Genomic DNA, 26,013 nt, shown 5'->3' on the forward strand with positions numbered 1-26,013 from the left:
AATACAGTCTATTTTGGATAAAGTTCCATTAGCAGTTGAGAAGAAAGTGTATTTAGCTGTTGTGGGATAAAATATTCCGTTTGATTTATAGTATTTATTAGGTTTGAGGTATCCTTGCTGATTTTATGTCTAGAGGACCTACTTATTGATGGGTGTTTTGAAACCACCCTGTACTATTTTATTAAGATCTACCTGAACTTTTATACTGAGGTGTGTTTATGCCATTAGGTCTACTAATGTTTGAGGCACAAATATTTACTACTGCTATACCTTTCTGTTGGATTATTCCCTTTACCAGTATGAAGTGAGCTTGTCTCTTTTGATTAATTTTGGATTGAAATATCTCTTGTTGGTTATAACAGTAGCTACTCCTGCTTCTAACAGGCTCCATTTGCATAGAATATCATTTTTAATCCTTTCACTTTTAGCCTATGGATGTCTTTGCCTAAGAGGTGTATCTCTTGCAGGCAACACATAGATGAGTCTTGTTTTGTAACCCAACCTGCCAGTCTATGTCTTTTAATTGAAGAGTTGAGACCATTTACATTCAGTGTTATTGTAGCAAAACGTGTATTTTCTGATATATTGATTAATTTCTAATGTATAATTTGATCTTAATTCTCATTTGCTTAACTATTTTTATCCTGTCCTGAGCTGTGCTATTTTTCTTTCTCTTATTAAAAGATTTCTTTACATATCTTTTGCAGCACTGGCTTAGTAGTCATAAATTTGTTTAGTTTATACTTATCTTGGAAGATTTTTATTTCATTTTCAATTCTGAAGGATGGCTTTGCTGGATATAGCAGTTTCATTTGTAGCATTTGTATTTATGGGCATGAACTCGTCATTCCCAAGCCTATCTAAATTTTAGGGTCTCTTTTAGGAAATCGGATGTTATTTTGATTGGTTTACTATTAAATGTGACCTTACATTTCTCTCCTGAGGCTTTTAAAATTTCTATCCTTATAGTTGGCATTTTAATTATAATGTGTGATAGAAAGGATCTTTCTTGAACTTGTCTATTCAGGGTTCTAAATGTCTCCTTTTATCTATGTCCATCTCATTCCCAAAGTTTAGAAAAATTTATTGATATTGTTTTCACTGAAAAGATTATCTATGCCATCAGCCTGTATTTCTCTTCCATTCTTGATGAGCATGATTCTTAAGTTTGATCTCTTAATATTTTCCCAGAGTTCTAGTATATTCTGACCATAATTTCTTATTTTTTAAATAATGTCTGAATATTCAAAGCTGGCCAATTTGTTTTCAAGCTCTTAAGATTCTGTCTTTCAACTGATTAAAAAAATTAGTTGAAAATCAGACTTTCAACTGATTTTTTTAATTTGATCCATTATGTATTTCATATGCAAGATTTTTCTTTGGTTCTTTTTCATTATCTACTGATTGAATTTTTCATTCATATCCTGTAATGATTTCCTTAAATCTATACAGTTATTTTTCTATATTTTTTGTAACTCATTGATTTTTTTAATATTCATTTTTCTGAATTCTTTATCTTTATTTATTTATTTTTTAAATTTATTTATTTATTTTTGCATTACAATTCTTACTACACCATTATATCATAATTTATCATATTTCTGATTATATATAAGGTATGTTGACACCAAATTCATATCTTCATACGTGTATTTTGTATAATGATGAGGGTCTCCTTTCACCATCCATGCTATTCCCCTTCTCCCTCCTTTTCCCTCCCACCCATATTCCCTATCTAGAGGTAATCTTCCTCCCTTGCTCTCCCTCCCAACCCCATTTTGAGTCACCCCCTTATATTAGAGAAGACATTCGGCATTTGTTTTTTTGGGGATTGACTAACTTCACTTAGCATAATCTTCTCTAATGTCATCCATTTCCTTGCAAATGCCATGATCTTATTCTTTTTATTGCTGAGTAATATTCCATTGTGTATAAATGCCACTGTTTTTAATCCATTCATCCACTGAAGGACATCTAGGTTGGCTCCACAGTTTAGCTATTGTGAATTGTGCTGCTATAGACATTGATGTGTCCCTGTAATATGCTGTTTGCAGGTAGTTTGGGTATAGTCCGAGAAGAGGAATAGCTGGGTCAAATGGTGGTTCCATGCACTGGAGAAAGGATAGTATCTTCAACAAATGATGCTGGGAAAACTGGAAATCCATATGCAACAAAATGAAATTAAATCCCTATCTCTCACCATGCACAAAAGTTAACTCAAAATGGATCAAGGATCTAGGGATTAAATCAGAGACTCTGCATCTAATAGAAGAAACAGTAGGCCCTAATTTCCATCACGTGAGGCTAGGCCCCAACTTCCTTAATAAGATGCCGATAGCACAAGAATTAAAACCAAGAATCAACAAATGGGATGGATTCAAACTAAAAAGCTTTTTCTCAGCAAAAGAAATAATATGTGAGGTGAATAGAGAGCCTACATCCTGGGAACAAATTTTTACCCCTCACACATCAGATAGAGCTCTAATTTCTAGGGTATATAAAGAGCTCAAAAAGATAAGCACCAAAAAAACAAATAATCCAATCAATAAATGGGCCTAGGAACTGAACAGACACTTCTCAGAAGAGGATATACAATCAATCAACAATTATACGAAAAAATGCTCATCATCTCTAGCAATCAAAGAAATGCAAATTAAAACTACTCTAAGATACCACCTCACTCTAGTAAGAGTGGCAGCTATTAGGAAGACAAACAACAACAAGTGCTGGCGAGGATGTGGGAAAAAAGGTACACTTATACACTGCTGGTGGGACTGCAAATTGGTGCAGCCAATTTGGAAAGCAGTATGGAGATTCCTTGGAAAACTGAATTCTTTATCTTATATTTCATCCCTTCAATATCTTTGAAGTCAGTTTCTAGTGAATTATGAACCCTAGGAGGCATCATATTACCTTGTTTATTCATGTCTCATATATTCCCAAGTTATGATTTGTGCATGTTAGGATGAATTTCCCTTCTACTTTTATGTGGGGGTCTTTTTCAGAAACAGCCTTCTCTTGGTCAAGTATTCAGGGATGACTGCTGTGAATTACTGAATATAACTGGGCTCCTTCTAGTAAGTCAAACAACAGTGTTGTATACAGCAGGGACCATGAGGTACACCCTCTGTGCCTGTGCTCCTAGACTTGTCAACTCTATATGTTTTCAGTCTATATTGAGGCCCCTTGTCAGTATAGTGTCCTCAGTCTTTGTGTTATTTCTCTCTGCTGTTACTGTCGGACCACAGTAACAGTGGAACCTGAGAGACTCCTAGTCATTCCTACCTGGGGTCTGGTCATCACTTGGGTTTATCATCTCCTCTATTCTTTATGGTACAGTGTGGCTGAAGTTTGAGTGAAGTTTTATTGTATGCAGAGCAAGGTATGCTCTCTCTTAAATGGTTTGGGGTACAGCTCAGTAGCATAGAATTTACTATCACTATCTGTGATAGTGTCACACCAGATTACCAGCACTTCACAGACACGGGGGAATAAATGACAGCAAAAACAGCAGGCAATAACATATAGTATTAAAGTAAATACCAGCAACATCTACAACACATTAATAATCACAAAAATGGTGGGAGTCAAAAATTAATAACAGCAAAAACGACAATTAAACTAGATATAGCATTGAAGCAAACATCAGCTGTCAAGAACATATGCACAATGCTAATAATCTCAACAACATGAATAGTGGGGGCAGAAATTACTAGATACTTTTAATTGATGGTAAAAATACAGTTCATTAAAAGAAAATGGGATATAATGGCCAAAGAAAGATTAAAATATTCAAAAGGTAAAAAGAGAGAAAACAGAACAAAGTTAGTAAGTGAAAGCCAAAAAAGAAAGAAGTGGGGGAAAGAAACTAACGGAGAAAGAGCAAAAGAGATAAAGAAAAGAGAATTTATTAGAGGGAGAAAAAAGTAGAAAAACACTAACAGAAGAATAACAAATGGAAAAATTATTTAAGAAGAAAATATGAGTGTATTTGTATGAGAACAAACAAAAAATTCTTAATAAAAAATGAAAAGAATTATCTCCACTGGTCAAAACAGTGGTAAAGAATGGATATTCCCTACCTTTGTTAAACTAACCTTTTTACTATTTCTTCTTGGGCTGTTCACCCCCATAGAAGAAGCAGTATGGATTATTCAACCTTTCCTTTTGCATTGCCTGCCAATCTGGTGGCTGAAATGATTCTCAACTTCCTTGTTCACCAGTACAAGGTCAGATGGAATGGAATGGGAAGTACTATATATTGGAGTTTTGTCCAGAGACACAATCAATGCATTCCTGGGGCAGAGCTAATGCTGAGTTCTAGATAGGAAGTTCTCTTGATTGGGGTCTAACTCTGATCAGAATTTTAGAACTTTGTCAGGTAGTATCTATGCCGAAGAGATCAGATCATCAGATTAGACCCCCAAGGGCCAGGGAGATGCTCATCTATGCTAGGCAACTGGACCTCAAGTACCTGTCATGAATTTTACTCATAAGGCAGAATAATCAACACAGCAGATCCCATGCACTAAAGCACCCATGACTACAGCCTTCTAAGACATAGTCCCTAAATATAATCACATTCACCTGTTTGATTTCACAACCCTCTTCAGCTGGTTGGAACCACCAGACCCAAAGGGAAAGTAAATTACACTTTCCTCCATACCTAATGACCTGAATCCTCCTGGATACAATTCTGTGCCTTTTTCAGTCATGTTCTGCCAGGTGCACCCTAGGCCACATGGTAGGTGTTGACCTGAACAGGGTAACAATATTTGCTATGATATACCTACTTCTCACAGTAGCAAGCTCCAGTGTGATTTCACAAGATGGCTTCCCACATCAGCTCCCCCCTCACAAGGTGAGAAACCTAGAACACTTTTTAGTACTCCAGACTGCACTGCAGCCTCTGAATCAGCTAAATTCACAGTGTCCTTGTATTCTATAGGTGTTTCCAAGTTAAATTTGCCACGGTTTCTCTTTCCCCTTGTGTTACCTCTTTCCTCTACAGTGACCTGGCAACACTGTCACCACTGGCGTGGCTCCATATACTCCTTTGTTATCCTCTCTTTGAAATACCAAACTTTCTAGGTCTCTGAAACTGATTGTCCAATATGGAATTTCAATGAATTCCCTCAGTCAGGCGCCTCGCTGAGAAGCAGTATTCCTGCCGCTTTAATTCCAGGCCATAGGGCAACAGGAGCATGCAGTCTTACCCTATCATGCTATTTTTTTCACTCCCAAAACATTTTAGGGGAAACAATTTGAGAAAATAGCAGAAGCAAGAAGGTTACTCTCTGACTTTCCCCTGCTTTTCTCCCTTGAAGCAGGTCATAAGAGCCTCATTTGACAAGTTCCAGAGGAAAAGAACTTCCTTAGCTATGAAGACAAAATTTCTGGTGAAGAGAATGAGATGCCCACTGGTTCTAGAGCCTGCATAGGAGATCCTGGGACAACTGACAAAAAAAAAAAAAATCTAGCAAAAAGGTAAGAATTCTTGCCAAGGCCTGCTCTCCTGGATTTCCTTATAGCATACCAGGGTAAGAGGAAAGTTAAAAAAAAAAAAAAAACACTTCTTGTCCTCTCCTTTCCAAATTCAGCTTAGCAGGAGAAAAACATTTGTTTAATCTATTACTCTTGTGTAAGTTTGGTTTGGGGTCCCTTCTAGTTACAGATCCTTCTCCTCTCAGGGATAACTATACTGCTTTTTTGTTTGTCTCAACTTATGCCCCAAGATCGTAGCCTGACTTTCTGCCTGTCTGTGGCATCTGAGTTTCCAGTTTTGTTTGTGCAGGCACCCAACTTCATGTTAGGAGCCCCCAAAATATGGCTGACTCAAAATATGTATTATACCCCATTTGTAGTTAGCATACTGAGTGCTGCCAGCTCTGGCGGGGAGGATACCTGTGTCTTTCATTTGGCTCTCTGGGAATGGCTCCATATCTAGGGAGAGCTGCATCTTTCTGTTGGGAAGTCCTTTTTGTTTCACAGTAAATGCTGAAACGTTTATTGTTTTGATTTCAAAACACTTGGTAGCTTTGGGATAAAAAAGATCAATAGTGCCAGGAATATTTACTATTTGTCCTGGCTGAAACCTGACAATATAATACTTGAAAAAAAATTTCTGATTTTTTTAAGAGCAGGGTAGGCTGACATTCAGAAACCGATAGGAGACATATATATTTTTAAGGCCTATCTCAATAGGATCCTGGTTCTCCCATGGGTTGACTGAAAGCCTCTTCAAACCCCTGTGGACTCTACACTACATCAACACTCTATCCATGTCCTTAAGCCTAAGCTCCCAAACTGGCACTAATAAGAGCTCTACTTTCCATTTGCCCTGCTCCCCCTTCCTCCTTTTGCCACTTTGTCTTCCATTCAGGTCCCTGAGTCCTTGGATTTGTACCACTTCCAGTTCCTGCTTTCTCCATTCCTCTGTTCACCACGGCCAGACCTTTCTCCTTCCCACTACAGCCATTTGAAATCTAGGCCCCTTTCTCTCAATGGACTCAATATCCCCAAAAGCACCTTCCTGAGACTGAAAATGGAAAAAAGCCACAACCTCTGTGAGATTACATATCAGGGCAAGGGAAGGTGTTGATGTCCTCCCCAACAAATACTGGTGGAAGGTAACCTTACAGAACCCCATGGCCAGAAAGACAAGCTCCAACTACCAACTACATAGACCAGTGAGTTATATTGCCTTTTCTTAACTCACTTGTGGCTAGAATTTTTAAACGAAAAGCTCTAAGACCTTGGCATCTGTCTACATGTTTATGTGTACGCATGCAGAAAATTAAAAACTAAGGGTGTATAGTTTTGCATTATCCTATTTTTCCAAAAGTAAAAAAGTGAGTTAATCCAGTATCAATAAGGAAAAATTACCATAGTTTCAATGATGATGGTGAGGTTACCAAAGCCGTCAGTCAGAGCTACATAGCTTCCTCCTTTCTCTAAATGTCCAACTGTCTTCAGGTAATACCAACCTGGCTGAGTAAACTGAGTGGTATGAGCTGCAGAAAAGCAGAAAAAAAGTACAAATGAGATGAAGATGGTCATGATGAGGCTTCTTTTAACAAGTCTGCCTACCAATTTGAGTCTGATTGATTCTAACCAGCTACATTCTATTTTAAAGGAAACTACATTCCAAGTTTTAAATATTTCAAGTTTTAAATGAGTAATTCAGTTAAATGGTGTAGCTGCAAGAAGATTCATGGAACTGGTAAAAATAAAAGAACTTGTCAATTCAAGAATATTTATTAGTTTGGGTTTTTTTCCCAAAAGCAAAGTTAAGTCAATCCTCCCAAACTTTGTTCATTTCTATTTAACCCATCCTAACTACAAAAAGAAGGGGGCAGTCATTAAGAAAATTAAGGTACTTCAAAAACGGTATGGTTTCAAACAAATTTGTTTCCACAACATATGTATTTACTGGTCACTTCCAAACCTGGTTCTGAAAATGAATTAAGCAAGCAATATTCCAAGTCCACAGTAAAAAAAAAAAGAAAAAAAAAAAAAACCCAGTCTCAAATTAATAAGGGCATATCAGTCTCCTAAGTAGGTTCAAGAATTTAAACATGTAAGAAACTTGCCAACTAAGATTTCTAAGTCTGAAAATTCAACTTAATTTTTCTGTAGTTTTCAAAGAACAAGTTAAGGAGTTTAGAATGATGTCATGATGACATGATTAATTTCCTAATTACAGATCTGCCTGAGGAAAGCACACAACTAAAACAGAAAATCACCAAAATACAAGTTTAAAATTAAAACAAGTTCACTTTGAATTCATATTTTTCCTCTGAAAGCATCTTATCTATGACTGTGGCTATGATTTTAAAACAAAATGGTTATAAATGTTTAATATTTTTACAAAAAAGTTTGGAAAAAACAAATTTAATATGAGCCGGGTGTGGTGGCGCACATTTGTAATTCCAGTGGCTCAGGAGGCGGAGGCAAGAGGATTGCAAGTTCAAAGTCAGCCTCAGCAATTTAACAAGGCCCTGAGCAACTCAGTGAGACCTTGTCTCTAATAAAATACAAAATAGGGCTGGGGATGTGGCTGCGTGGTCGAGTGCCCCTAAGTTCAATCTCCAGTACCCCAAAAAATAAATAAATTCAATATGAATCAAATGGACTTTCTCATTTTGTTTGAACTACATTCATAATTAATAGGCTTATATTCCTTCATGAAAAAGTGAAACCATGCCATCCCTTGTCTGCATGATCTCAACTTTACTTGTGACTAATGAATGAAACTGTAGAAAAAGCTTTGTTTCAGTGGGAATGGGTCAATCTATAGCCCTGTCTTTGAGCTAATATAAATCGTGTCCTGTGTGGGACAGATTTAATTGATGTCCTCCTGGCTTGGAAAAACTCAACTTGTCTCCATCTATAATTCATCTCAAATTCCTTTATTCCATACAAATTTGTAATTGTTGACTTTTCCTTTAAACTGGTTCTAACATCTGCCTGGTTCCTTCATATCATTAGAGTAACATAAAATCTTCAGCATGTGCTCTTTTTTTGTCTATGAGAATTATGATTGCATTTTTTCTGAAAATGAGCTTTTAATAAAACCCACCAGTAGATTTAAGGAACCATCTAAAGCCATGATATTTCATACAATGTTTATATTTACTTACTCATTTAATGACTCAATAAATACAGCCCTTGTTAACCAACTTGTTATTTAACCAACTTTTTTATTTATCACCTTCAATTTTGTTAGCATACTATTCTAATCAAAATAATTTATGTAAAAAGAAAAACTGTCTCCTAGACTAATTTTAAGACTTTGAGATGCTCTGAATTGGAATGAATCTGAACAAACATATCATCTTATTAGCAATTATCATAACATGATTTTAGACTCAGGTGATTATTTCTGTCTTCACCACCACACTTCCTTCTTCCCTTTCCCTCCCTCACACCGTCTTCTCCTCTCCTTCTTCTTCTTCTCCTCCCCCGACCTTCCTTTCTCTTCCTTTCTTTCTCTTCTCCCACTCTTTTTTACTAAGGGTCTGGTTTTAGAATAATTATCTATGAAATATAGAAAGTGTCTCATTACAAAAATTATTCTTATAAAACACTGGCTAATCTCACTTAAAATAGAAATACACACTTAAGACATGGACAAGTACACAGTTTATATAATCTCCTCTAGGTGTTTAGGTAGTGAGAAATACCAAACCATACCTGTCACCCAGATAGGAGATTCTACCACATAGTGTCCACTCCATGGCTCCTGGGCAGTCATCAATCCACATCGCCCATACGGCAACTGTTCATAGTAACTAGCCACCAAATTCCAAGCGATTGTGCTAAAGGATTTGTTTGATAAAAAAGAAATAACAAAATAAATTGTGAGAAAATGTAAATATCTATGAACCTCAAGTAAAAACTTTTTATCATGATTATATATGTATGACCATAATAAAATGACCACCCAAAAACCTATAAGTTGCCTAAATGCACTAACATTTTGAAAAATCCACTGTTATATGCATGTAAACATTTCTAATGGAGACTCACACATAATAAAAAACATACAAATGTTTATGAGATATACAAGTTCTTTACTAAACAGTGGTGTAGTCATATAGCTTTTTATTGAATTTTCTTTTTCTTTTTTACACTGTGGTACTGGGGTTTGAACTCAGAGGCACTCTGCCACTAGGCTACCTTCCTAGCCCTTTTTATTTTCTATTTTGAGACAGGATCTCACTAAGTTACTGAGGTTGGCCTTGAATTTGAGATCCTCCTGCCTCAGCTCTCCTATCCCAGGTCACTGGGATTATACATGTGTACAAATATCATTTCAGCTTGTATAAAGCTATTAATTAGAATAGAAACTTCCATTTCTGGGAAAAGGGAAATATTCAATGAGGTATATTTTCTACATTGGTGTTTCCCAATTTTGCAGAATCACCTGTGGCACTGAATAGAGGGGACAGAGTCCTAGAGCCTTCCTTTTAGCATCTGCTTTGATTAAATATGTGCAGCTGCCTAGCAGTCAGTAAAATTCCTTTACTCCATAAAGGAGTGCTTATCAGGTGCTTATAAAGACAAGGCAAGTTTGGGAAATATTGCTTTCTGTAACAGAATATACATAGGCATGCAAAATAAAATAGAAATATACTTAAATATCAAAGGAAATTCATAGTGGCATGTTAAGTGAAAAGTATATCACCTAACAGATTACACAGTAAGGTCTCAAATTTGTATTAAAAATATATTTGTGTAAATAAAATATAAAAGGATATATACCAATATTTTTAAGTACAGTTACTTCTGGATGGTTAGATTATAGGTGATTTGTATATATCTTCAGTTTCTAAATTCTCTGACATAAATGTGTTTTATCTTAATACCAAGCAGGCCATGATAAGCATTATTTTTTTCAAAAAGATATCCAAAAAATACAAATGTATGTCAACAAAAATACATAAGTTGGTTTGCCCTTGTTCTATTTTTCATGGTCTTAGAAGGCTAATTTGAATCTAATTATAATTAAAGTATGATCAAAGCAATTAAGAAATGCTTCCTTTAGGAATAAGTAAAGCTGTGTTCTCCCTTAAGAACCTCTTGCGTGTATTGCAAATGAACAGTTCCCAAGTTAAGATGTCCCATGAGGAATCAACCATGCAGACTGTAAGCAGTTAGTCTTATAAAAGTCTTATAAAAAAATGGCCTGTTTTTTTTTTTTTAAAGATGACTATTAAAAAAAAAATGGTGAAAGAGACAACTACTGTAGATTAAGAGAGACTTTAGGGCCACAGCTTCTACATGGAAAGCATGGTGCTTAATTAGATCTTCCTTTAAGAAAACAGAAAGTGATAAATGACATTTTAGATAATAGTGAAGAAAATCTGAATGTAGACTGGGTATTGGAAATATTTTCAAATGCTTATATGCACGAAAATTACATTCTAATCACGTAAAGAATATCCTTATGCTTTGAAGACAATTAAGTATTTAGGAGTATGGTGTCATGATAATGATATATAATCTATTTCATAACTGTTAATTTAAAATATATGTTGCTTATCAAAAATCACAGAACTGCATGAATCCTACGATATATGTTATACCTCAATTAACACAACTTTACTTAATATAGACTATATTCAAATATGGAAAAACAGGTACAGATTAGATGTAAATCAGTTGTAGGTACAGGTATAGATGAAGCCAATAACACAAATGGTAAAATCACTGAATCTACGTTGTGAAAGCCCATCATCCTTCTTTTCTACTTACTGTCTAAATTTGCTGTAACAGAAACCCTAAAAGGCTTTTAATAACTTACGAAGTCATGTAGCCGTTGATATAATTTTGATTTAATATGCGACCCCAACAGCCAGCACCCACATCACTGTTTAAAGTGCTAAAATCTTCAGAAGACCAAAGCTTCTTCTGAGTCAGCTGTGCATCTCGAACTGTATGGGTCCCAGGATAATGAGCCCTAGAAAAGGCAAAAGTGGGTAAAGGTCAGAATCTGGCATTTAAAAATATTTCTGAGTGAATTAAACACAAGTTTTCTCCAAGGCTCCCTATTTTTAAAAATTGGGCAGCTTCTTTCAGATAGATGACAGAAGCATCTGCTTCCCACATTTCTGTCCCGAGATATTCTTACAATGATAGCAAAAAAGAAAAAGGGGTGGGGATAAACCTACAGTCACACATATGACAGAAAGAAAACGCATTAATGGGTGAGAAAATTCTGGAAACCATAAAATAGCAGGATATGTTGATAGATGGAGATGGAAGAGGACACGGCCTAGAGTGCTCCAAGAGGAGAATGAGGTAAAGATGGGATTCAAACTTTCCAGAGGAAGCTAGAGAGCTTGGGGACAGTAGGAGGGAATAGGCAAGGAGGAGGCCAATAATAAGACTAATGAGTCCATTATAGAAAGTAGCACCCTCTTCCTTACTGCTGCCCCTAGCGTCTAGAAAGGAGGACAGCATGCCATTTATTCCCAAGCAAAATACAAAAACAAACAAAACCCTATAGTTAATTCTTTCTCAAATAAAAATAATAAACTATATTTTCAAAGTTAGAAGTTACTATCTCAGAGCTGTTGCAGTTCTCAACCTGGGTAATTTTGTTCCTGAAGTGGATATTTGTCAAAATCTAAGACATTTTTTCAACTGTCCCACCTGGGCAGGGGAGATTTGCTATACAAGCACTCAATGAATTGGGCCAAAAATGCTACAGAGCATATAAAATGCATAGGACAGACCTCCACAACAAGGAATGTCGAGTGAAAATACCCATAGTGTAGAGAATGAGAAACTGCCCAGGAAATGAATCCTTCCCTCACTCCAGCATTTGAAGGGAGTCAATCTGGTGCAGCATAAATGCATACTTCTTATTGCAGGAGTAAAATACTGCCATACTGATGACTGTGGAAGCAACTGATGACATGAATAAAAATAAGTAAGAAACAGTAACAGAAAACAGAAAACCGATTGCCAATACAATAAGAGTGCACGTTAGTTAAATAACTGGAAATATGAGTGTATACTTTTCAGGTCAACAATTATTTATAAAAAAAATTAACACCATTATAAGCAGAATAAGAAAGATTAGATTATATCAGAATTCTAATCTTTATAGTATGGCATAGCAGTATTCATAACATCAAAAGAATGATCGTGAAGACATGTTTTAGAAATTATGTCCTTGCACAATTATGTTAAATTTCAGAAATCAAAATACTAATCTTTGAGGAGACAATAAAATGGCAAACTAGAGACATCTGGCATGTACCAGCTGCTTCTGAGGTTGACTCAAACCAACAGGTATGTGGTTGCATGAGGAGGTAGCCAGGTGCGGTCATGCATGCCTGTAATCCTGGCAGCTCGGGAGGCTGAGGCAGGAGGATCTCAAGTTCAAAGCCAAACTCAGCGACAGCGAGCCACTAAGCAACTCAATGAGACCCTATCTCTAAATAAAATACAAAACAGGGCTGGGGATGTGGCTCAGTGTTCAAGTGGCCCTGAGTTCAATCCCTGGTACCCCCACCAAAAAATAAAATCCCTAGGAATAAATCTAACCAAGATAGTGAAAGACAACTACAACTCAAGTTACAGTACACTGCAGAAAGATATTGAAGAAGACATTATAAGATGGAAATACCTCCCATGTTCATAGATGGGTATAATTAATATTGTCAAATGGTCTTATTTCTGAAAGTGATATTCAAATTCAATGCAATACCTTTCAAAACACCAGGGGTATTCTTCATAGAACTAGAAAAATTAGTCCTAAAATTTCTATGAAAAAAAAAATAACCACAGTTGCGCTTGCCTAGCACATTCGAGGCCCTGGGTTTGATCCTAAGCACCACATAAAAACAAATAAATAAAATAACGGTATTGTGTCCAACTACAACTAAAAAATTTTAAAAAAAAAAGATAACCAAAGCAATGTTAAGCAAAAAGAACAATGTTGGGGGTATCACAATATCTAATTTCAAAATACACTAACCACTGTAAACAGCATGGTACAGGCTTTAAAAACAGACAAGTATATCAATGGAATAGAAGACACAGATATATACCCACATGGCTACAGCCACCTGATTCTTAATAAAGGTGCCAAAAACATTTCTTAGAGAAAGAAAATCTCTTTAACAAACAGTGCTGGGGAAACTCAAATACTCTTATGTAAAAGAATGAAACTTAATCCCTACCACCCTGTACAAAATCCAACTCAAAATGGATCAAATACCTAGGAATAACATCTGAAACTGCTAGAAGGAAACAAGAGTTAACATTTTAAGATAAAGTCACAGGCAAACTAGAGACATTTGGCATGTACCAGCTGCTTCTGAGGTTGACTCAAACCAACAGATATGTGGTTGCATAAGGAGGTAGCTAGGTGCGATTAGCTCAGAAATAGTAGCAAGAACTGACAAATGGCTGGTATCAAATTAAAAATCGTCTTCACAGTAAAGGAAACAAAGGAGTACAAACGACTTATGGAATGGGAGAAAAATCTTGGCCAACTACTCTTCCAACAGAGAATAAATACCCAGAATATATAATGAACTCAAAAACTAAACACACACACACACACACACACACACACACACACACCCAGTCAATAAATGGGCAAATGAACTAAATAGACACTTTTCAAAAGAAGTACAAATATTCAATAACTAGATGAAAAAATGTTCAACATCTTTAGCCATAAGGAAAATGCAGAACAAAATTACAATGAGATTCCACTTCACCCTGGTCAGAAGAGCAATCATCAAAAATGCAAATAGCAATAAATGCTGGTGAAGATGCAGGGGAAAAGGAACTCTTATACAAACTGCTGGCTGGAATGTAAATTAGTGTAGCCACTATGGAAATCAGTATGGAGGTTCCTCAAAACACTAAAACTAGAACTACCATAAGATATAGGTATACTACCCCTGGATATATACCCAAAGGAATTAAAGTAAGTATGTTATAGAGATATCTGTACACCCAAGTTTATTGTGGTACAAGTCACAATAGCTAAGTCATAGAATCACCCTAGGTATCCAACAATAGATGAATAAACAGAAAATGTGGCATATATACACAATGGAATATTATTCAATCATAAAAAAGAATAAAATCATGTCCTTTGCATAAAGCAGGATGAAACATGTTAAATGTAATAAGCCAAACTCAAAAAGTATCATATTTTCTCTCATAATCTGGAGTGGGAGGGACAACATAAGTGTAGTGTGACGCTATTAGAGAAGAAAGGGATAGGAGGAGGGGTGAGAGGGAAAGGATGAGTAATGGGCAGGTGCACATCATCAAAATATGTATAACATATGTACAATAAAGAGACAATGAAACCCACTATTCTGTATAATTAATATGAAATAATAAACTGCTCTTCAACTTTTTAAAAAATATAACTTGAATAAATTTTCACACTTCTGACTTATTCTTTTATCCCACAACTTCATTCTATGATCGTGATATTCAGCTTTGCCTCCTCAGCCAAATATTTAGCTAGTTTTCTATTTAATATTTTTAACTATATTTAATATAATTTAGTTATATTTGAGAAAATGCATCCCTGATGAATCTGATCAAAATATACTTACATATATTTTTTTAAATCTTAAAAGTATAAGCTATCATGTTTCCTATGACCAATAGATGTTAGGATCATGAGTGAATTTTAATTCTATTTACAGTTTTCTACATTTTCCAATTTGCTATTAAAAAAAAAAAAAAAACATGCATAGGAGGGGCTGGGGTTATCACTCAGAGGACGAGCGCTTGCCTAGCATGAGCAAGGCCCTGGGTTCAATCCTCAGCACCACATAAAAATAAATTAATTAATTAAAGATATTTTATCCAACTGCAACTAAAAAATAAATATTAAAAAACATGCACAGGAATGAGTGACACATACTGCATTAATAAAATAATGAAATTGTTACTATGGTCAAAACCTGAGCAATTTATTAAATGATCTAAATAAATAAGGACAAAATTGATACTAAAATTTGATCCTTTCCCAATGTCCAGATCTATTGCTAGTTCAACAAAATTAGAAGGCTCTTTAAAAATACAATTTTTAAATATAACACCATCAAGTAAAATCTCCCAATCATTCCACAGCATGATTTTTTCAAACTTTGAATGATAAATACAAGATCCCTCACAATGAACTGACTTTATAGTTTGCCAAGACAGAGCAATGTACCTACACTGAATTGAAAGAAAATTAGAACTTCTGGACAAGGCAGAGCTTGGTGTTAGCCCAGTTTCTGAAACTCCCTAGCACGCCTCCTGAAACCAAACAGACCAACCAGGTGTATTAATAAAGAAGATACCCAGGGCTGGGGCTGGGGCTCAGTAGTAGAGTGCTTGCCTGGCATGTGTGAGACACTAGGTTCAATTCTCAGCGCCACATGTAAATAAATAAATTAAATAAAGGTCCATCAACAACTAAAAAAAAAATTAAAAACAAGATATTCATAAAGACAAAACATTTGTGAATATCTATACACCAAATAACAAAGCAGCAACCTTCATGAAGTTCAAACTGCATAGGATGAAAAGGAAAAACAGAATTCCTCTAACAAGAGGATTCTCTCCTGGTAGCCCTGGATAGCTTAAGAGTACAATGTAATTAAGACACAGAATATCTAAACAGTATAATCAACTGGGTGGGTTATATGTTCAACACTGTATCCTGATACAAACTGTATACTAAGTCGAAAAGAATCTCTTGAGAAAAAATTTTTCAGTCAAGTAAATTAGTTGATATTATGTGACCAGAATGCAATAAAGTTAGGGCTTAATGATAACAAAACAGATTAGTATGATAAAGCTAAAGCTCAGAGGAAAATTTACTGCATTAAAATGCCAATATCGTGGATAGGAAAAGAATTCAAATTAGTACTATTTGCTGATGATATGATTCTATACCTAGAACACCCAAAAAGTTCCATCAGAAAACTTCTAGAACTAGTAAATGAATTCATCAAAGTAGCAGGATATAAAATCAACACCCATAAACTAAAGGCATTTCTGTACATCAGTGACAAATCCTGAGAGGGAAGTGAGGAAAACTACAATTTACAATAGCCTCAAAAAAAATACTTGGGAATCAACTTAACTAAGGAGGTGAAAAACCTATACAATGAAAATTACAGAACCCTAAAGAGAGAAATCAAAAAAGACCTTAGAAGACGGAAAGATCTACCTTGCTCTTGGATAGGAAGAATTAACATTATCAAAATGACCACACTACCAAAAACACTATACAGATTTAATGCAATTCCAAGCAAAATCCCAATGGCATTCCTCATAGAAATAGAAAAAGCAGGGCTGGGGTTGTGGCTCAGCGGTAGAGCGCTCACCTAGCATGTGCGAGGCCCTAGGTTCTATCCTCAGCATCACATAAAAATAATAAACAAAATAAAAGTATTGTGTACAACTAAAAAATAAATATTAAAAAAAAGAAAATAGAAAAAGTAACCATGAAATTCATCTGGAAAAAGAAGAGACCCAGAATAGCTAAAGCAATCCTTAGCAAGAAGAGTGAAACAAGTGGCATCACTATACCAGACCTTAAACTATACTGCAGAGCAATAGTAACAAAAACAGCATGGTATTGGCACCAAAATAGACTGGCAGACCAATGGTACAGAATAGAGGATAATGAGACTAACCCACAAAATTACAATTATCTTATATTAGACAAAGGTGCCAAAAATATACATTGGAGAAAAGAGAGCCTCTTCAACAAGCTGGGAAAACTGGAAATCCATATGCAACAAAATGAAATTAAACCCCCATCTCTCATCATGCACAAAAACTCAACTCAAAATGGATCAAGGACCGAGGAATTAAACCAGAGACCTTGTGTCTAATAGAAAAAAAAGTAGGCCCAAATCTCCATCGTATCAGGTTAGTCCCTCCTTAATAAGATTTCTATAGTGCAAGAATTAAAATTAAGAATTAATAAATGGTATGGATTCAAACTAAAAAGTTTCTTTTCAGCAAAAGAAACAATCAGTGAGGTGAATAGAGAGCCTACATCTTGGCAGCAAATTTTTACCCCTCACACTTCAGATAGAGCACTAATGTCTAGGGTATATAAAAAAAGCAAAAAGCTAAACACTGAAAAACAAATAACCCAATCAATAAATGGGCCAAGGATCTGAACAGACACTTCTCAGAAGATGATATACAATCAATCAACAAATATATGAAAAAATGTTCATCATCTCTAGCAATTAGAGAAATGCAAATCAAAACTACTCTAATATTTCATGTCACTCCCGTCAGAATGGCAGCTATTATGCATACAAACAACAATAAGTGTTGGTGAGGATGTGGGCGGGGGGGGGGGAGGTACACTCATACACTGCTGGTGGGACTTCAAATTGGTGCAGCCAATATGGAAAGCATTGTGGAGATTCCTTGGAAAACTGGGAATGGAACCACCATTTGACCCAGGTATCCCTCTCCTTGACCTATACCCAAAGGACTTAAAAACAGCATACTACAGGGACACAGCCACATAGATGTTTATAGCAGCACAATTCATAATAGCTAAATTGTAGAACCAACCTAGATACCCTTCAGTAGATGAATGGATAAAAAAATGTGGTATATATATACAATAGAATATTACAATAAAAGAGATAAAATCATGGCATTTGCAGATAAATGGATGGAGTTGGAGAATATAATGCTAAGTGAAGTTAATCAATCCCCCAAAAAACAAATGCCAAATGTTTTCTCCGATATATGAAGGCTGATTCATAGTGGGGTAGGGAGAGGAGCATGGGAGGAATAGACGAACTCTGGATAGGACAAAGGGTTGGGAGGGGAAGGGAGGGAGCATGGGGTTAGAAATGATGGTTGAATGAGATGGACATTATTAGCCAAAGTACATGTATGAAGACATGAATGGTGTGAATATACTTTGCATACAACCAGAGATATGAAAAATTGTGCTGTATATGTGTAATATGAATTGTAATACATTCCACTATCACATATAACAAATTAGAATAAATGTTTTTTAAAAATGCCTGTATCAATAAAAACAAAATAAATCAGACATCCAATTTCATTATACAGTGAAACCTATATTTTAAATATTTTTCCTAACCAAATATATTCCAGATCAGTATAACTTTGTTTCCCCTTAAGACTTGAGCTATTATGAAAGTAATAACAATAAAGGCACACTAAACCATTTACATTTATTCTAATTTCAGTGTATAAAATGTTTAAATACATTGCTTCTCTTGTCACCCCCCAAAATTAATCCTAAATCTAATGTAATCATGTCTCTACCAATTTCCAATAAGAAACAGGTTACATAAGCATGTTAAATTAAACTACAAGGATATAATCAATAAAATCTAGACAGTGAGAAACTTAACAATATAGTTTCTTCAACAAATAAATTAAAAGAAAAAAATCCCTAAAGATTAAAAGAGGCTTAAATATCAACAAATCACAATGTATGAATCTTAAATTAATCCAGTTTCAACCAAATAAAACAGTAAAGAAATGATAACAGGCATCTGGTAATATCATTAAGCTTAAATTTTTATGTAATAATCATATTTTTATAAAAGAATTTATATCTTTAGAAATACATGGTAAATTTTTTATGGAAAAAAATAATATAAAATGTCTGAGATTTGTTTCAAAATAATGTGAGGAGGAAGAAGAAAGGAGTAAGTATGAGTGGAGAACTAGTCAGCGGTTCTTAGTTTTTCAGGCTCAGTGACAGGAGCATAAATATTCATTATATTATTCTGCTCTTTGTGTACTTTCAAAATTCTCCACAGGAGAAAGGAAAAAAGCAAATGTAGAGATCAAACAGATTTCAAAATAGAACATGTTCCACACATATACATATTCAATTTTTCAAATGTTTATAAGAATCTAATGGTGAATAAAATATAAATTCACTGGAGAATCCAGTCCTGACCTCTCAGGGCCCACAGTTGAAGCAGAGATGGATTAAGGAATAGGATCAAAGCTATGCTACTAAGGACATGTGACAAAAGTTAGTTGGTGAACACACCAAATCATTTACAAGTGTTCATGCAAAAACTCCCAGCCACAGAAACCTGACTTAGGAACTAATTTCACAACACTGCCTTTAAAATTTATAAAATTAAATACTACTCTGCCATTATCTACATAAAGCCCTGTTTCATTACTCCAAATAAGAACACATATTTAAATATTACCAAACATTTCTTTGTCATAGAAAGATCCCTGAGTACATACACTTCAAAGGGAAAGCTATGAACCATGAGTTACCTTCTGAGAAAGAAATGAAACAGGGACGAGAAGACAAAAACAAAGACACAGTCCATACCCAGATCAAGAAGAAAGAAAATGCCAGTTTTCAAAGTAAAGTGTGCCTTACCCTATCACATCAATCACCTTCCAGAGCGCAGAGTCCAGCAGCATGGAAGTAGAAATAGGCTCCCAGAGATTATCACTTGCTATGATTTTGACTTTCTGGAGACCCTGAACGTTCAGCATCCTTCTCAACACCTTTTGAGAGAGAAACAGAGAGAGCACAGGAATTAATTGTTACAAATGAGTTTTCTGCTATTGAATATTAACCAAAATAGCTAAAATATCTTCAAAACAGCATTCTGGATGATGATTTCAATATATATTATTTCTCAAAAGAAATGTGCCTTCTGAGGCAAAATGTTTTACAGGGTTTTCCCTCTGACTTTAAAATTATGTTTAATCAGAGAACTTAGAGGGTAGAAGGTGGGGAATAAAAGCAAAAATAATCCAAAATATAATACTACCCAGAAACAGCCATTATTATTTTGGTATACTTTCTTACAGGAATTTTCCTGTGCAGACTTAATAATAAAATTGAGATCATATTATACATACCATTTAGTAAAATGCTTTAACCTCATCTTATTTTAAGCTTTTCTCAATGTCTTTAAATATTCTGCCATTATTAGAAATATTACAGTTCCTAATATTTTGTACCATATTAGAGGAACTAAGGAATATTCCATTCCTACTATTAAGTCTTTCACATTTATAAACAGGACAGAAAATTTTAAAATCTACTTAAATTTAAACATACGAAATTTAAAAGAAAATAGCTAAAGTTTAACAGGAAATAAACCCACAAAGCACAAATTGAGTGCTTTCACTGGTGCTTGGAACCATCCATGGGCCCATGAGGACTCCCAAGGCAGCACAAGATGGAGCCCTCACCCGCAGGTGCAGACACACTCAAGAGGACACCAAAACGACCACAGTGAACTAGAACATCAAAAAGTAGGTACATAACAAAATATATGGACTGTCTACAGGTATGACAGGAGCAGAGATGACACCATTTTACCCAGGATCAGAAGAATCTGATTTAACAGCAGAAGCAGCTCTTGATGGATGGATACAAACAAGCTCCCTGCTATCCATACATCCAAACACTTCAAACTGTCTGGCATACAGGAGCTCAATAGTATCAGTTGAATTAATTGCGATAAGCAAGCATAAACAATTTAGCAAGCTTTCTTTCACCTTTAACTTTTCAGAACTCAGGAAATTTCCATTTAATAATGCTCTTTTAGGAGGCAAATAATAAAAGCTCTAATTATTTTAGAAAATATGGTGATAACTGGAGTGACAATCCAAAGGTCAGTTGAATCTGAGGGAACCCTGAAAGCAACACAAGATCCTTAGTAGTAGATAAGAGACCAACTCAAGATTCAGCAGGACAGAGAATTCCTGTGCCTCTATTAGGAGATCAGCCTTGAGTTTCATCACTCTAAAACCTTTCTTATTCATACAGAGAAGAGAGCGAGCAACTTAGTCGAATTTGTATTTGTCACTATGTATATACCTCATTCTTCTAGTCCTGTTCCTAGATGATCATCAGTCAGATTGCTTATTTTTTTACACAGTACATTTGAATAACATTTCAAAACATACAAATCTATAAGCTATAATTTATAAACAAATTTCCATCCCAAAGTCAGTATGATTAGCAGTATTCTTTCTGTAAAATTTCATCAACCATATTTTCAAATGTTTTGGGGGAAGAAACTTTCCATTTAAAAAAAATGCTTATTTAGAAGATACATTAAAAGGATGAGGTTCTGGAGGATCCAGAGACTGCAAATTCATTTCTTTCTACCACCCCCAGATCCTTGATGAAATTTTCCAGACACAATTTTAAAACCCTAAGAATACCATGAAAACCAGACTAAATCATAAATTTAATTATACAACAAAAAATAAAATTTAAAAGAAGTAGTACCCTTATCATCTTTATATAACTTGCTTTTATTATATTTATTTCTACTCTTAAAACCAGATCCTCGGGCTGGGGATGTAGCCCAGTTAGTAAAGTGCTTGCCTCTCATGTACAAGACCCTGAGTTCAATCCCCAGCATCAAAAAAAATCCTTGTTCTTTCCAGGAGTCATCTTAATGTATACTATATGGAATTCATTAAGGTTATCAAACCTGAGCACTATATTCATTTGTCTTTATTGAACTATAGGCAATAGTTCCAATAGAAATAGATTCCAATAGAAAAATGTAGATTCCAATAGAATCCTACTGAAAAAAAAAAAACTGACAAGCACAAGCTAAAAGTTTCTATATTCTGAGACATTTTCCTTCAGGTAATCTAGTAAAAGAAAAAGAAATGAAGTCTAAACTGTTCATAACACTGATGATGAGTCTGAGACCAATAATTAGTCTCCCAAATCAGATGAGTTCAATTGGAATACAGTGGTGTTAAAACAGTAAAAACTAATAATAATTATTAAAATAATAATTAAAATAATAATTATTATAGCAATAAGTAAAAAAATAATAACAACAAAATAGCTACTTCAGTCCCAAATCATTGATTTAAAAGAAAAAGGAAACCAGATTCTAATACTTCTAATACTTCTCACAAATGAAATAAAAACTAGAGAGACACATGTATAATCACAATAAAAGAAAGCAAGCTTTGAAAAGTCAAATGTGGTTAGATGCAAAGCTCAGCACTTTGCACTGTTATGATCCTACAGCAATCCTGTCCACCTGTTTGGGAGACATTATGCTACACATGGGATAATGGCTTCTGCTCTGTGCTCTTGCTTTCTTCAAGCTCTGCACTCAGCAGTCAGGACATTCAATTAACAAGCCTTGTACTTCAATGGCACCTCCACTGCCCTATCTCCCACACCCAACCTACTCACTCCCACAACCCTACTGGTAATGCTGGTAGCCTGGAGTTGACTGAGTTACCTGGCTCTGGCTGCAATGGTTATTATCAAACCTAGTCTTCTCTCCCACCCTATATCTATAGATTAGTTAAAATGTGCCATCAATTTAGTGAACACATTAGCGTACTGATTGGGCTCAGTTGAGCCCTGCTTCTCCTTTCTTATTTAATTCATCTTTCAAGACTTGCTCCTTCCCCACATTCTTTTGTTTCAGACTCTGTCTCCTTGCAATTGTGTGCCCCACCTTCAACTTGAGCAGTCCCTAAAATCTTAAAAGATTCTAACTATATATCACCTCCTTATTAGACTTCCCTAATCAACTCAGGGAAGGGTGTCATCTCTGGGTGCCCCCTGAGAATCCTGTATTGCACTGTTCTGTTAAAGAAGTTAAGACTGATATTTTAGTTGTCTCTATCTGACTGTCTATCCACTGCTCAGACTTCCTTTGGGCAGAATGGATATTCCCTACCCTGTGTTCCAGGCAGGTCAATGCCTGACACACTGGGTATTAAACAAATGTTTGCTAACTCAAGGATTGAATGATAAACAAAATAAACATATTGAAATTATCTGCTTAAAAATATTAAATACCCAAATTAAATAAAAATTTTAAGAATTAAAATATTACCACAAAATTGTATTTCTTAAGGAAAAGTGACATAGACAAGACAAATAAATCCGAAAAATAACCTAAGACTCGCTCAACCTGAAAAGCGAAACTACCCTTTATGCAAAAGGCAGGAGTTATTATTATGACAAGAATTATTATTTTCAGTTTTTTCTTTACTGAAAAATAAAAATGATAGCATGCCTCACAGGGGGCTTATAAAAATTAAACTGAAATAAATAATTAGAAAAAGTTGCTCAAAAATAAAACAGTTTGCAAATTTTAGGTGCTACCTCTTTGCTAATCACAAATGGAAACATACTATATATAATACACTCTAATATAACAGGCATTTCAAAGAAAAGAATGACAATATATACTACATATTATGTAACAATAATAAAAAGAAAAAGCTAAATTTCTTAAGTCCTTAAGGTCTAAAATGACATAATTATTTTAATAATGTCTGTCATAGGTCTAAAACTTATCTATTTTTTTTTGTTGTGCTTTGTTTTGTGTTGATCCTGAAGATTGTGCATGTAAATATGCACTCTAGTCTGAGCTATGCCCCCAACCCCACAAAACTAATAAAATTTAAAATAGGAAAATCCCACCCAACTCTTCAGATAAAGACAATTCAGAGATTACAGAAAATTACATATACTTTAATATCAAGATTATATACTTAAGATTTTACTTTAATTTTATGTCACAATTAGCAAAATAAAAAACCGTGCTGAAATAAATATGTGTTTCTACTATAAATTTCCTACTAATTTCTAGGTATATGGAACCACTGAAATTCACAAATAACTTAAAAGATCAAAAGATATTAAAGTTGTACATACCTTGATATAATTGCTATCAAATGATCTTTCATTCCAAATCTATAAAACAAAAAGCCAATAAGTTTAAATTGAAAGTTTTCAAGTATCAGAAAGTAGATGCTAAGATGTTACTTCTCACACTTTCATTTTATTTGATAAGCCTTTTTTCCTACCTTATAGAATCTGCTGCCATATATTTTAGAAACATTTATAAGACAATATAACTCCTTTAAACTCACATATTATTCTTAAAAACAAAATATTTGGTGGTTATTTTTCAAAAATCCATTTGTTCCAGATGGTCCCAACGATGGAATATACATTAATTCAATATTCAATAAATAAATATTTATTTATTTTTAAAAATTTCTTACATACATGACAATAGTGGAATGCATTACAATCATAATTATCCATTCACAGCACAATTTTTCGTAACTCTGTATATAAAAAGTATGTTCACACCAAATATTAATGGTACAAGGTATGCCAGGACTATACCAGGCACTGAAGAACTAACAGATGTGAAGAGTACTGTAATAATTCCGACAAGATCCCTACAGGCATACCTGAAAGTCACTCATTAATTAGGACATCATAACAGGAAAAGATTTTAAGCACACAGAGAATCACAAGGTTGTGCTAGATCCCAAAAGAAAACCGAGGGACAAAATCGAACACAAATCACTTAGGTTAGAATCACGAAGCATGGGGGTTCAACAATGAAAGAGAACTTCTATGACTTTCATTTTGCAGTTCAGAACAATAACTGAGAAAAGCCTACAGTCCTGGTACTATAAAGAGTTCCTTATCAAAGAAATTCCTCACCATAGCATGTGATTATCAAGTGTGAGTCACCCACTATTTACCAGAAACATTTTCTAAAGATGACTGTGACATAATTGAAAGCTATTGGTTCCAATCCTACATTCTGTCTCATTGTGGGTTAAAATGCCTTGACATTTAAGTTCTCAAATACAGACTAACTTTCAGTTGTAATTTGGAAAAGGCTAGCAAAGACAAGTACATCTGTGTTTCTGGCTTCCTACAGCCTTTGTTCATTCTCATGCAGTTGTGTGTTACAGTGTCTCCCTTGCTCACTGAACTAAAGAATTTATTAATCTTGGTATCCCTGGAATATTTACAGTTTTGCAACAGCAGGAATTGGGTAAGTGCTTACTGATAATCTAAGTCATAACTGCATAAAATTTAAAACATCCTTAGGTAGATGGCATATTAATAAGCAAATGCTTATGGAAATCTACTCTGCATATGAATGAGCTATGCAGGTTACCATGCAACCTGAGACACACCTCCAGTCTGCCAACAGATTAGCTCTAAAGACACACAATATCGTGTTTTTGTTTTTGTTTTTTTACAACATCGTGTTTTACAGTTTTTAAATCATTAAAAGATGTTAAGTAATGTTTAGGACAGGAAGAGGTAGATTTCAGCCTGCCTGCCAAATCTAGCTACCACCTGTATTTGTAGAGTCTGGGAGCTAAAAATGGTTTCTACTTTTAAGTGGTTACATTTTAAATAGATACATAATTACCATAAAAATATCTTTAATACTGCATTTTGACCTACAAATCATGAAACACTTGTGTGCTGGCCCTTTAAGAAAGTTTGTCAATCCCTGGTTAAGGACAATAACAAAAGACTCATGCAATAAAATAAGAATAATTATGGGATAAAATAAAGGTCCATTGACAAATAAACAATTTTTTAAAAAAAGAATAATTATGAAGCTATACAGGAAACACAGTATTGGTAAGAACTAGAAAAATTACGAAAGGCTTGGAAGATGGAGAAGCTGAGTTAGT

At 34.8% G+C, this 26,013-nt stretch overlaps 1 protein-coding gene across 1 annotated transcript in view; it reads right to left on the reverse strand.

The window, feature by feature from the left end:
• Galc (galactosylceramidase) overlaps positions 1–26,013 on the reverse strand; it is a 68,680-nt gene that overhangs the window by 22,846 nt on the left and 19,821 nt on the right. The window contains exons 6-10 of the mRNA XM_015494576.1: positions 24,209–24,247; positions 19,916–20,046; positions 11,309–11,464; positions 9,196–9,320; positions 6,886–7,013 (exon numbers count right to left, since the gene is read on the reverse strand). Of these exons, the coding sequence (XP_015350062.1) occupies positions 6,886–7,013; positions 9,196–9,320; positions 11,309–11,464; positions 19,916–20,046; positions 24,209–24,247 (579 nt within the window). The remainder of the gene's footprint in view (positions 1–6,885; positions 7,014–9,195; positions 9,321–11,308; positions 11,465–19,915; positions 20,047–24,208; positions 24,248–26,013) is intronic.

The sequence above is a fragment of the Marmota marmota genome, unplaced genomic scaffold, assembly GCF_001458135.2.
Source record: "Marmota marmota marmota unplaced genomic scaffold, marMar, whole genome shotgun sequence".
NCBI lineage: Eukaryota > Metazoa > Chordata > Mammalia > Rodentia > Sciuridae > Marmota > Marmota marmota.